Source organism: Triplophysa dalaica, chromosome 22 (assembly GCF_015846415.1).
Source record: "Triplophysa dalaica isolate WHDGS20190420 chromosome 22, ASM1584641v1, whole genome shotgun sequence".
NCBI lineage: Eukaryota > Metazoa > Chordata > Actinopteri > Cypriniformes > Nemacheilidae > Triplophysa > Triplophysa dalaica.
The window spans coordinates 13,070,037-13,084,154 of NC_079563.1; the positions used below are offsets into that span (position 1 = coordinate 13,070,037).

The window sequence follows — 14,118 nt, forward strand, 5'->3', positions numbered from 1 at the left end:
TGGAGGAGAACGCATGGAACGTGCGGACTGAGTAGTTAACCGCGAGGTGGAGGCCCACCTGGGGAAGCTCATGGGTTACCAGGAGTGGGAACCATTCTCATGAGGATACATCAGACGGAACAGCCCACGGAGGGGGTGTTACAGACGTCCGGTAGCACTAGGTCCGGTTAGAGCTATCTGTGATAGCTCACATGGTATCCCGGCCTAAGGGGGAAGGCTGCTCTGCCCAGCCAGCCCCCAGGGGGTGCTTGTTTGGTGATGGATGGAATGCCTATTCTTAACCAGTGTCTGGGTAAGAAGGGAGGCTGGTGAGGTACCAGTTTCTTAGCGATGTGTTCGGGTAAGAAGAAAAGGTAAATAGCACACTGACCCAACCTGTTAGAGGGTGGAAAGGTGCTTTCGCAGGCATACGCCCCCCCGGATGCCAGTCCTACATGTCGCCACGCAGGACGTGGGCTGACACCGGGTTTACGCGAAGGTTGTTAACCCTTGCGAAGGTGTTTGGGCATAGCCCAACCCGCAGCTCTACAGATGTCTGCTAGAGAGGCGCTTCTGCCAGTGTCCAGGAGGTGGCTAAACTCCGTGTGGAGTGAGCCCTCACTGCCAATGGGCATGGGAGATTCTGAGATCGGGATGCCGTCGTAACGGCGTCCACGACCCAGTGCGCCAGCCTCTGTTTGGAGACAGCCTTCCCCTTCTGCTGTCCTCCAACAGACACGGAGCTGGTCAGAGCTTCAGAGCTCTGCGTGCGGTCCAGTACGTACTGGACACAACACTAATCGGGTTGGGTCTTCCTCCCCCATGGGGAGCGCCTGCAAGTTCACCACTTGGCCCCGGAGGGAGTAATGGGAACTTCTTGGGCACGCATCCGGGCCTGGGTCTCAAGATAACGTGAGAGTTTCCAGGGCCGAGTTTAAGGCAATCCAGGGACACGGAGGATGCTCGGTGGTCCCCTACCCTCTTGAAGGAAGTGAGCGCCGTCAGGAGGGCCGTCTTACTCTATGAGGAAGATCGGAACCTCCGAGGGGCTCTTTGGGGGGCCCTGAGGCTCCCCAGGACCACTTAGGGTCCCAAGAGGGTATGGAGCGGAGATGAGGCGGATTCCGCCCTCTCGCTGCTTAGGAACCTGGTGACCAGGTCGTGTTGCCCTAGAAACTTTCCACCGACTGAGTCGTGATGAGTGGCAATAGCGACTACATACACTTTCAGTGTGGAAGGGAGATGTTAGTCTCCAGTCTCGTGAGGAGGGGAACACAATCCTGATCAAGCACCTCAGTGGGTCTTTCTCGTTGAGAAAGACACCAGGACGAGAAGAGGCACCGTCTAGAGGCGTGTAACCGCCTAGTAGATGGGGCCCTAGCCTGGGTGATGGTCTCAGCCGTATAGGGGGAGTAGCCATCTTAGGATCTTCTCGTCCCGTCTAGAGACCAGACATGGGTGTTCCAGAGGTCTGATCTGGGATGCCAGAACGTGTCCTTCCCCTGAGAGAGCAGGTCCTCTGTCAGGGGAATGGTTCAGGGGGAGTCGCTGTCCAGAGCATCGGCTCTGAGGCCAAGTGCGGTTAGACCGGTGTGGTGTAACCAATAACACTTGGTGCTCCTGCTCCCTGACCTTGCACAGAGTCTGTACAAGAAGGCTCCTGGGGGGGGAAGGTGTGCTTCCGCCCATCCCGCGGCCAGCTGTGCGCAAGGATATCCGTGCCGAGGGCAGGGACTATCAAGCGGGCAAATGGTGGTGTTACGGGAGGTGAACAGGTTTTACCTGGGCCTACCCGAACAGCCTCCAAATGAGCTGGACTGCACGGGGGTGGAGTCGCCACTCTCCACGAGGCATAAACTGGCGAGAAAGCACGTCGGCTGTCTAGTTCAGTTTGCCCGGGGTGTGTGGCCTGCAGGGAACGAGTCACCTGTTGACTCCACCGGAGGAGGCGTCGAGCAAGTTGTGTTTAGCTGCTGTGTGCGAACGCCACCCTGACGATCTGTATTCGCTACAGCTATAGTGCTGTCCTCGGAACAGCACGTGCATGTCTCGCACGAGAGGCCGTAGCCTGCTCAGTGCAAGTAGCATAGCCCACAACTCTTGGCAATTGATATGCCAGCGCAGGCGGGGGTTCGTCCAACACCCCACCTGCGTGCCCGTTGCACACTACACCGCACCCCTGCAGGGAGACTTCAGTCGTCACCACGACCTGCCTCATAACCTGCTCAAAGGGACCTGAGTCCGTCGAAAAAGTCATAAAGACTAGGGGTTATGGTGCGTCGGCAGCAGGGCGGCATCACCATGCGCCTGCTGCCGGTGTGCCACGCTCTCCTCGGAACTCGACTCTGAAACCAGTGTTGGAGCGGTGTCATGTGCATCAACTCGAGGGGTATTAACCCGCGAGGACGCCATGTGTCCCAGGAGCCTCTGAATTGTTTCAGGGGGACCGCTGTCTGCCTAAAATGTTCATTTCAGACAGTTCAACACTGGTTGGGCACAACTGCGGACAGGTGTGCTGACATGGTGACAGAGCTGAGTTCCATACCGAGAAAGAGGATGCTCTGCACTGGGGAGAGCTTGCCCCTCTCTTGGTTGACCTGGAGTCCCAATCGACCTAGGTGCCGGAGCACCAGGTCCCTTTGTGTACATAACAGATCTCGCGAGTGTGCCAAGATAGGCCAGTCGCTGAGATAGTTTAGTACCCGCTCGCCTTCCTCCTCTCAGGGAGAAAGGGCGGTCAGGGACAGACCGAAAGGGAGGACTCTGTACTGATATGCCCGCCTCTCGCACGCGAACCGTGGGAACGGCCGGTGTCGAGGAGGATCGAGACATGAAAGTAAGCGTCCTTCAGGTCGATTGCCACGAACCAATCCTGACACCTCATAGATGTCAGGACGCGCCTCTGTGTGAGCACCCTGAATGGCAGCTTGTGAAGGTGCTCTGTTCAGGGTACGCAGCCTTTGGGGGCAACCCGCCGTCTTTCTTGGGAACGATGAAGTGCGGGTGGTGACCCACTGAACATCTTGGTTTTGAGGGACGAACTCGATGCCTGTTTTGCCAGAAGGGTGGTGACCTCTACCCGAAGTACGGAGGCGTCCCTGCCTCTGACAGAGGGAGAGATGATGCCCCAAAACTTGGGTGAGTCTCTGGCGAACTGGATCGAGTAACCAAGACGGACCGCCCTCATTAGCCAGCGAGACAGTGTGGGCAGCTCTCGAGCTCCCAGGGACTGTGACAGGGTGACCAAGGGGACGGTCTGCTTCATCATTCCCACGGGGGGTGGTTCGTCGGCTGGCGGAGCTAACCATGTCACGGGGAGTCCCCGGAGGGAAGGTTTTTGCTCCGCCTGCTTACCTGCCTGGCGGGACAACGGCACGCACTGTCGGTTTGAGAGTGGTGACAGCTGTCATATGTGTACGACCTCACGCCTCGCCAGGGTGTGAGGTCGGTTCGCCGAGCACAGTCCAGTGGAGTGTGCGATCGGCTGCAAGTAAACCCGGGGAGAACAGAAAACTCAGTGAGTAAGTGGGCGCCAAGCCCTAACAAGGGCCCGGCTTTGGTGACGAGGCAGGAGTCGTCCCGTACCGACCGATCAGAGCCGTGGCTGTGAAGGTTCGGGCCCGATGTTGTTCTCCCTGGGGTCTTCCCGTCAGTGTCCCTTCTCGCGAGGAGGTTGCTGACGGGGTGGAGGTTTCCCCCTCGACCTCTGCTTCCGGGGTGCCGCCTGTGGGGGCACAGGAACCGGAGCCGATGTCGAAAGGGTCCTGGGTTGCAGGGAAGCAGACGTCACGTGAGATCTCGGAGGCCTGTAGGCGGCCGAGTCGCGGCGTGAAAAAAATGTGGTTAATTGCCACGGTCTGCTTCGCCGTCAAAAAACTGCTGAGCGCAGTCCTCGACGGTGTTACCAACAACCCACCCTGCGAGATGAGTGCATCAAGAAAGCGGACTTCCTTGCTGTCACTCTTCTGCACAAGGTATAGCCGGGGGTGTCTCTCCTGGACCACTACCGTGGACATCGTCCGACCCAGGGCCCGTGCCGCCGCCTTAGTCGCCCGTAGAGCGCTGTCAGCGGTGGCACGGAGATCCTGCATTATACCCGGGTCGGCCTTACCCTCGTGGAGCCCTCTCAACGCCCTGGCCTGGCGGACCTGCAGGATGGCCAAGGCATAGAGAGAGGAGGCAGCCTGGCCCGCAACATCGCAAGCTTTCGACACCAGTGATGCCGAAGTCTTACGTGCTTTGGACGGTAGGAGTGGTCGATCCCCCCCCAGGTGGTAGCCGTCCGCGGCACAGGTGCACCGCAGGCGGACGTTCCACCCGGGGGATCTCGACGCAGTCCTTGGCTGCCTCACCATCGAGGGAAGTAAGGGAGCCGGAGCTGGTTTCACTGGAACGGTCCGTGAGTGGAGCGTTCCAAGTTTTACACAGCTCCTCATGCACCTCCGGGAAAAACATGGCACCCGGGGTGGGCGCGGTTTGCACCGCGCACCGACCTCGGGAACCACGTATCCCCGGGTTAGCACGGATGACATCACTTCTGCTTCCTCCTGAACTCGACCGCTGGGGGTGGAGTTTGGATTCGGCAGAGTCGGATGCCAGTCTCCCTCCGATGCTGCGAGCGACATCTCATCTACGTCACACATCGTTTCCGAGTGTGTGCGTGAGGATCCGGACGGTATGCCACCGCCGGTTGGGGAACGTTCAGAAGAGCGAATCGGGGTGCGATCGGCCCGTGAGCACTTGGCTGGCGGGTTTACGTTCGCAGAGTTCCCCGTATCACTAACGCTGCTAACGTGGGTGGTCATCGGGGCCGTAGCCACAGATGTCACAGCCCGGGTAGCAGACGAAATGGTGGCTGGTTCCCGTAGGAAGACAGCCACCCGTGACCGCAACTTCTGAATGACAATCTGCCCGCAGTGCAGGCAGATGTGTCAACGAACGCTGCTTCAGTGTGCTGGACGCCCAGACACCTAATGCAGCGATCGTGTCCATCCCCCTCCTCGATGAGGGTGCCGCACCCAAGAGAACAGCGGGACATGCCGCGCTGGAGAATGCTCAGTCAGTCCTGAAAAGGACTTTTAGAAAAAATCTCTAACACCTCCGGAACCGCCGAGACGCCCAGGGGAAGGTCGCTGCAGGAAGGGACGATCCGCTGTAACACGTCGTAGCACCAGCGTGTAGTTGTAGAGGATTGAATCCTGAGTTGTACTCATGAGCGATGGCTCTGAAGAACAAAAGGTAAGTGAATGCTGCACGCCGGCCTCCTTTTATACCGGATTTCCGGGGGCGGAGCCCGGCATGCAAATTGCATTCGCCAAATTTCATTGGCCTTTTCTATAGTAGTCAGAGTTGATTGGTTCTCAAGGGCGAACCCCATCTGTCGTTCTCGACACAACGTCGAGAGACCGACAGAAAGGGAACTGTGCCATAATAATCAAAAGGGATTTCTGTTCCCCTGTTGTCCGCCCTTTATTGTAAAGTTATGAGTGTTTGTGCTGGAGAAGTGGCATAACACGTCTCCAATGTTTTCCTCTGTGGTTGGAGGAAAAGGAAAGACTGCACACATAAAGATTACATCACATTCACAACCCCTTTAGGTTTCTTCTTTGGTTTTAACGAAGCCCACTCGATCCCATTTCCGTCTCCACAGCCCACTGACATTACAGTGTTTTCACACACAGGCTGTGGCCCCTGTGGATTTGCATCCTTATTTTGTTTATATATTTGTTTGTTTATTGCTTCCTACTTACTCACTTCTCTTCGTTATGGCTGCAGATTAGCTTCTGAAAATTCTCCCGATTTTTTTTGTCTGCAGGTTTATCTGCAAATGCTGTAATCTTCAAACAGCACGATGAGAGGCCTTCTGGGAGTGTTGAGAGAAGGAAGAGAGAAAAAACGTATTGACGGTTAATAAAGCTCAAGACGCCCCTCAAAAGATAATCCATTCAAAAGCTTCTTTGAGGTTCTAGTAGATGTAGCATTTGGTGCAGAGGAGGATGTTTACACAAAAAAACATTTAATAATTGTTTGAAAGTCAACCTTTAAAACTACACCCCGAGTGTAAATCTAAAAAAATAAATGTAACGGAAAAGATAAAATAATGTGTAAAAATAATACTGGTGGGCTCAGGGCTCTCGCACATTGCAGTACGCCACCAAGTGTGATGTTGAATAAGTGTGCAATTTATACCGGATTATATTTCCCCACCATTCACTTTTGTGGAGTATAAGACCTGCTATTAACCCGGGCTGGTTAATTACATTTAATAACAGTGCAGAAAGAGAAAGTCAGGGATGAGAGGAGATGCTGACAGCATTTAAGATGCAAGACAATAGGAGTTTTTATTTAAAGGTGAGCCGTTTGCACGACCTGCTGCCTCATGGAAACCCTTGGGACAACCGTCTCACCCACCAGTCATTACGCTACATTAACTTCATTTATCTCTGCCTCCCCATACAATAACAGAGCACTTCAATATTCATGTATGCTGCATTTTATTTAATAGCAATTAAAATAGCGACTGTCCTTAATGCATACTAACTGCACTATATAGTTTGTGCTATCTGCTGTTGTCTAAAACCTAATGTGCCGCCCTGATGTCTACTGTATACCTTCTAAGTTAGCATCCTAAAAGAACACTTTAGTGACTGATTTGTGCTCTAGAATCTGACACAAAAATAAACCTCTGGCCTCTAATATCAGAGAGAACCTTATTTGTTGACCAGAAAAGCTGCCCAGTCCACAACCTACATACAATTCAGGAAGCTTTATTCACCAGCTGCCGTGAGGATTTAGAACTGACTCAATTCAGTGTGTTAGAAAGCGCATCCATTTCACAGCATAATGCTTCTCGGTAAGGTGTAGGAGAATTACTCTGTGCTGCGTGTGGAGATTTATCATCAGAGGAAATAAAAGTACTGATGTTCTTAGCATGTGGGCTTCTGAAATGTGAGTATGCTCAAGGTGAAGGAGGCTTCACTTAAATATGGAGATTTTTAGCGTTGTGGTGTGGTGAGATTTGCTGTGGCATGCTAGGGTTGGGATCAGAATGTCAGTAGTACTGATTGTCTTGACCTGAAAGGCATATCTTGCATTGCCTATACCTACCTAAAACATAGGTGTTATTCCCACAGGGACTTATCATTTTATTATATCTCGCAGGATGTTGTTTTTTTACTATTTTGACAAAAAAAGTGTTTACAACTGACTTACTGATACATTTCACATTCAAATGTGTTTAATGTCACTGCATTTGATAAAACATCAAACCAAGTGACACAGCAACGCACACAATTTACTGTTTGATAAATTGTGCGCTTAATTTGTCAGCCAACTTTACAAATTTGTTCCCTTGTTTTAGGTAAATCATGCTCACATTTATTTAATTCCTGCGCGCCATTTAATAAACCAACACTGCCTCATAACAAAAAGACGCGGCTGCTGTTATGGACATAAACTTTAATTATTTTCAATGACAAACAATTAAAGCTGTGAATCGTGAGGAAATCGGTGAATGAACAGATTGATCTAAAATGAGGCAACACAAAAATAAAAGGTGAACACAATTTACCTAAGACAAGAAAACAAATGAGTAAAGTGTGCTCAGACACGGTATTAATAAATCTTGGTAATGTATTTTATACTTATGAAAATTGAAACTGGTTCAAAAAGAGGACGCAAGATTGAAAAATCAATGAACAAACAACAAAGGCAGAAAATAAATAAAATTTGAGCATGATGTGCCCAAAATGAGGGAAATAATTAGTAAAGTTTGATTATATTATTGTCCCTTATTATTTGTAGCCACATAAAAAAAATGTGCATGTCAAGTGTGAGGTTAAGTAAGTTAGTAAAGTAAATATCTGTGTACATTTAGTAGTCAACAGTGACTACTGCTTCTCAGGTTGTCTTAGGTTGTTGTGTTGTTCAACGCTTCTTCCCTTCTTATTACGATGATGAATGTTGTGTGGCTGGTGAATGACTATTTTTCAATTATTTACATTTTTCATCATACGCAACTGGTTGGTCACAGTTGGACTCCTGTGTGTTTACAGAACAGGCCCCCGGCTGTACAGGGCTCCCAGCACCAAAGCCATTCTCCAGCATGTGTGAACCCAGCCCTGATGAGCTCCCCCTGGGTGAGACAGACGCCGGGGTCTCGCCGTACAGAATCCTCTCTGTTTTTACCATTAAATGTTACTGTATCCTGTCGCTAAAAGAAGAGAATGAATCAGCCCAGCTTTGATCGTATGCATGCACGGATACCTGAAGAAAACATGCTTTCTGCACAACACATGCAAAAACGCAAAAAAATTAAAAGCTTTCTTAGAGCATGCCAACATCACTTGCTTTTGTTATGGTGTGTGCATGGGGTTGGATGATGTCACTAGGCTCTCACAAAGAAAACATATATCATGCTGAAAACAGCCTTAGCTGATTAGCTGGTTTTACAATGGAGAACCCCTCGGAAATCAGGAAACCAGACCAGTCTAAACCAGCAAGCCAGCTTAGGCCGGTTAAACACATCTTTTTATATTCCAGCAGGGCGCTTTGAGACCATAAGAAATGTTCAATATTTGCTGTTGTTTGCTTATCCATCTCACAAGGCATCTCATTGGCTCAATGTTATCGGCTCTACTTTTTTGCTTTGCACGCTGCAGTGGATTGTGGGATATCTCTTTGCCTCTCATTTGCTGTCTCGCTCTTCCTTTTCATTTCCTAACACAGTACCGATATCAGGATGATGACTCCCCTCCTCCAGAACACAGTTTCCCTAGGCTTACCAATGAGGTCCGGTCACCGGAGCTGGTGCACGTGTCGGAGAAGAACCTTTCAGAGATCGAGAATGTGCACGGATACGTTTCCCACTCCCACATTTCACCGCTTAAGGTAAGTCAACTTCTCCCGGGCCTGGCCCCATGCCGACCCTCCTCACTTCGCTGTCTCTTTCACTTTCTATCATCTGTGCGTCTGTTTGTGTCTCTGAATGCCTCTTTATGAATGTCTATTTTTCATTCCATGGTTTCATCCACACTCATCTTAAAGTGTCCGAAGAAAACCTGCATGTTTTTTAATGTTAAGGGTTAGTGTTTATGTAATTTAAATCAGGTTTATGTTTGCACAGAATGTTGCTCGCAGAAATTAAATATTGTAATATCATTTTTAAACACTAGAGGGCACTCAATTGTCAGTTTCAAAGCCGACTGACTCTGGCAACAAGACATTTACATTAGCCTATATTTGTTAGACTGTAAAATAATCAGAAAGTGTGATATACAAATATTGACATCTTCTTCTATTGTGAGGCATGTTAAGATGGATTTTTTTATGTGACAAGCAGGTTTCCAGGTTCCAAAATTGCATTTTCACAATTAATCACTTTAGATATAGACCACATAGCAGTTTCACAGAATTGAAGGCTATGATCAGATATGGCTCCGATAGAGTCACGCTCTTTTCCAGACAGACATTAGCATCTAATGGTCTGGAAGCGTAGTACTTTTTTATTTGATCCGTGGAAATGGTTCTGTTTTATAGAACTATGAAGGATTGGGCTGATGCGTTCATATCTCTTGGGCACACAGTGATTTAGACGTGAATCATTCTGGTTTGCCAAGAGGCATTTCACAATAACTGCTCAGAATCAACCTTTATCTAAGAGACGGACACAGTATTTCACCGAAGTCTCTTGTTAAGTTCTAAGAACATGAGAATCAGATGTAAACGTTCACTGTCTTTACACATAAGTTTCAATTTCCTTGGATTGAAGGTTATAGAAAAGAAATTGTGTCCAGTGTTATAGCATGAGGATATAAAAACATCTGTGACTACCACAGTGAGCATTTTCCTTTCAGCAACTCGAAAGCTATTCATAAATATTTATCATTCAAGCTGTGTCTGTCACAAGGGCAGAAAGTTAACTACCTAATGAGATGAGACTTGAATAAGAGAAATGTTATTTTTGAGAAAGATGCATTTTTATGTTTAAGCAATGTTTTAAATCTTATCATTTTAATGAAGTGCTTAAGTGGCTGACACTTCTGGGGAGTTTAAGCTTTCTTAATCTTATATAGTCAAAAGTGGTCAAAAGTGATGTACAAGTTCGAAAAATTGACGTCTTTGCTCTTCATTCAAACATTATTAACTCTTTCCCCGCCATTGACAAGATTTTACGTAATTTAAAACACCGGCTCCTGCAATTGCCAAGTTATTAGGTAGTCTACGACAAGACTCAAGCTGGATGCTTTAATGTCATACAGTAGTGGGTGCTGTTTTACATATTTTGAAAGAGTACAGCAATCACAGATCCAAAGCAAGCAAACACTCTATATACTCTGTTTGGAACATCTAAATTTGATTTGCACAAAGTCTTCGACAAAAACACGATTTACTACCATTTCGATCAAAATTTTGTATTTCTGAAGAAAACTTTCCACATTCAGATAAAAAGGTAAAAACAAAGATAAAAGCAACTTTATTAAAATTGCCAGGAAATGAGTTAAAGGTGTATAAACTTTTTGTTTGTGTGTTGTGTATTAGTTGTAAACAAATGTTCAGATTGGAGAAAGAATTTTAAAAGGTTTGACAAAAAAATGACACGCAAGACATACACAAAGCTTAGTCTAGAAGGGCTTCTTAAGGCAAAAATAAGAGAGGAAGAACAAAATACTAATAAATGATGAAATTATATTGTATGCTTTATTTTCTGTGAACGTTTTGTTTTTCTGTGCTTTATTGGCATAATAAAATAAAACCCATATTAGACCATGTTCACACTTGACAACATGGTTGACAATTGCACTTTTTTTGTAAAAAAAAAGCTTGCAGCGTTGTGGTTACAAATAGCAACCAGCAATGTTCAACGATAGCATTTGTGCACGAAGGCAGACAGGCTTCATAGGCAGCGTAACGGAAGTCGATTTGTGTCATGGTGCGGACAGAAGAACCCAAGTGCAGAACAGCAATGATGGCAAAACAAAACTTTTATTTACAATAAACACTAAACATAGACCCAAAACGCGTGGGTCTGTCATGATTCTGCCACAAGACTCGGAAACTATGATCAGAAAAGGCAAGAATCATGACAATATGACTTATAAACACAGAGCGTCTTTGCAATAACCAATCACATATTTAAAACTTCAATACTAATCTCGCGCTAGAAATGCAATCAGAACTTTTTTCAACCTAAAAAGACGCTCTGAGCTACAGAAAAAAACCTACGATATAAAATCACGCTCAAGATTTTTTTTGAAACACGGTTTACACGTAGTATAATGTAGAACAGAAGCTAGGTGTGAACACGCCCTTAGTTTGCCATTTTGCCAATAATTTTGTCCAAATAATATCTTGAAAGTTTTGTGTTTGATAAAAAAAATCCTCATTTTTGTTTAATCTACCCTAAAGGGAAACTATAGGCAGACGTTGAACAAATATGCCTGCCAGACATCATTTTTGACTACTACTGTATATGTCACCTAAGAACCTTTATCTCAATGTGGCCTCTCAAATCTACCATTCGGATCATTCTTGTGCCCAGTTGTAGCTGTATAAAAAAATCAGTCATCAGAATGCTAAGCTAGTCCTCTCACTTCTCATTCCACAGAGGTAGGTGAGAACATCACCTTGTGAGGGTTTTCTTGTCCTTGTCATGTCAGAACACTACAATAACGTTAGAATAATAGCCTCAGCTCTGTATTGCCATTAAACCCATCACTCTCTCTTTATCCTCCTATTGTTCATGCAGTATGACTGCGTATCATCCATCTTTCTCATCTCTCTTCTCTCCCCGAATGGAGCTGACTTCTTGATGACGCTGTTTTGTATTTTCTCGTCTGCAGCCTGCGCTGGTTACCCGGTTTGATCTAACATACCCAGGGGTGAATGCAGCAAACTACCTGGCAAGTTTGTGATTTTCCATTTGAATGTGTCTTCCTTCCTCGTCGTTCTGTTGTCGTTGTGGTGGTCCATCTGTGCCGAGGCACATTTCACGTCAATGTTCCCACGCCGTTGTGACATCAGCATGTAATTCTTCAGAGGGTCTGAAATAACAGACTGCTGAATCTTCAAACAAAACATCCCTTTGAAGAAGACCCATTTGTGTAGTGAAATCACATTTGTTTTGAAAATATGGTTGGCGTAAATCAAATTAATTTGTTGTCCTTCTTTTCGATTCCCGTGATGTTTGTTTATTTGTTGACTGTGTTGTTCAAAGTGATTGCGGTTGATATTTCAATGATCTGATTTGGTGCGTAGAACTTTGAAAGGAGACTTTTGTGTGTTTTTTTGTCTGTGCATGTGGGTGTGAGCGTATGTGTCTCTATGTGCAGTCTTTTTGGAAAGATCTGCCAGTTCTCGCATTAGCAGCAAGTGACAGAACACAGTCTCAATGACAGGTACAGTTTGTTTTCCGGTATCTTCTAATATCACACTGCCTTTCCAGACCCTCAAGAATCTTATGAGTGCACACACACATGCATGCACACAAACAGACAGACAAAACTAAACACCTACACACATACTTCACCCATCCTCTTCTGTCTCCTGTCACTTGTGCTAATGCTGTGGCCTCAGTAGACCGTCACCATGACAGCCCGGCCTCTCCGAGAAGCCTTCCTACTTACGCCAGGGACGCTCCACTGAAAATTAGCTAACAGCTTCAGCATATAGAGCTGTCACACCTCAGGATCGACCGAGATTCAAGTTAATCCTCAGAACAACAATGCAAACACAAAGTTACATTGGTTTGGGAGCTGAAGTGTACAGACGAAGTAGTAAGGAGCTTAAGCTGACTATTTGAAAACAACGTTTGTACGCTTTATACATTTAATTTAAGGGACAGTTTACCCAAAAAAACGATCATCATTTACACACCCTCAGGTAGTTCCAAACCTTTATACATTTCTCTGTTCTGCTAAACACAAAGTAAGATATTTGGAAGAATGTCAGTAACCAAACCGATCTCATTCCCCATTGACCACCATTGTATTTATTTTCCCTACAATGTCTGTAAATGGGGGATGAGATGTGTTTGGTTACTGACATTCTTCCAAATATCTTTCTTTGCGTTTAGCAGGACAAATGTATACAGATTTGGTGAAATGTTCCTTTGATACAAACAAAAAACATCAAACATTATGATGCTCTTCTATAGGGAAACTAACCTTTACATTCTAGTCACACATCCGCTTTCTCCGTAACTGGCTAGAAAAAACTGAACTGTGTAGCATACTTTATATCCCAGTAATCAAAAGTCTGACTAAACAAGACCAGTAAAAGCTCTCAGTCTTGATGCACTCAATTCAACAGACAAACGTGTTGATTAAATCACCTCAAATCCACTTCCTTTTCATGTAATTTCCAGCCTCGCCGTCCCCGGGAAGACTGAGCGTTAGTCTTTCATGCCGAGAGGTGAGCGAGAAATGCAGCTCCATTATTCTCCTGCTGAATCACTGCGGGGCAAAACATTGTGAATCGGCTCTTACACCCGTCGTCTGTCTTCAACCCCCGGTCCACCTACTGAAAAGCTGCTTCAACACAATGCGCTGATTGTGCCGCTGCAGAACACCGTCTCGTAGGCTTGACAGGTGGACGGCACGTTATTGATCCCCAGGCTTCCTTATTGAAAAGCCTAACAACGGAAAGCGGACACATCTTCTGGTTCTCATATTAGTCCCCCGCCAGACGAGGCGGCGAGCGAATCTGTGGTTTTAATGAGCATAGTAGGGGAGAGGCATGATATTTATTAGCGGATTCAGTGTGATTGAAAAGCTTTTTTCTTCCTGAGAGAGCAGATTTTAGAAAGGTGGTGAGAGACAGGAAAGGCTCAGGTTAACAGTGATTGTTTGGATATTTCTGTTCCCTGGGGAAATGATTACTTTGGAATCAGGGCTCCGTATGCGCGCAGGTCGTGGTAAAGGACCGGCCTGATTGTCTTGGAGATGAGTCTTGGGTGGAAATAAAGATCAGCCAATTATGTTGAAAAGAAAAGTGATGCGGAAAGACCTAGATACATGAATTAATATTTAACATATTACTGTTTGCATGCATTAGGCTCCTGTTAAAATGAGTATTAAAATGATTTATGCCAGTTTCCAATAGGAAGAATTGTTATTAATTATTTTAGGTGGTGATTGCTAA

General features: G+C 46.6%; 1 protein-coding gene across 19 annotated transcripts in view; it reads left to right on the forward strand.

Moving 5' to 3' along the window:
* dlg2 (discs, large homolog 2 (Drosophila)) overlaps window positions 1-14,118 on the forward strand; it is a 192,135-nt gene that overhangs the window by 64,453 nt on the left and 113,564 nt on the right. For 12 of the 19 annotated variants that reach the window (XR_008905064.1, XM_056735915.1, XM_056735918.1 and 9 more), the window contains 3 exons: window positions 8,034-8,117; window positions 8,707-8,868; window positions 11,820-11,879. Coding sequence is in view for 18 of the 19 variants with exons in the window: in XM_056735915.1 (XP_056591893.1) it covers window positions 8,034-8,117; window positions 8,707-8,868; window positions 11,820-11,879 (306 nt within the window). In the remaining variant the exon portion in view is untranslated. The remainder of the gene's footprint in view (window positions 1-8,033; window positions 8,118-8,706; window positions 8,869-11,819; window positions 11,880-14,118) is intronic. The other 7 variants (XM_056735919.1, XM_056735934.1, XM_056735935.1 and 4 more) reach the window with 1 other exon arrangement.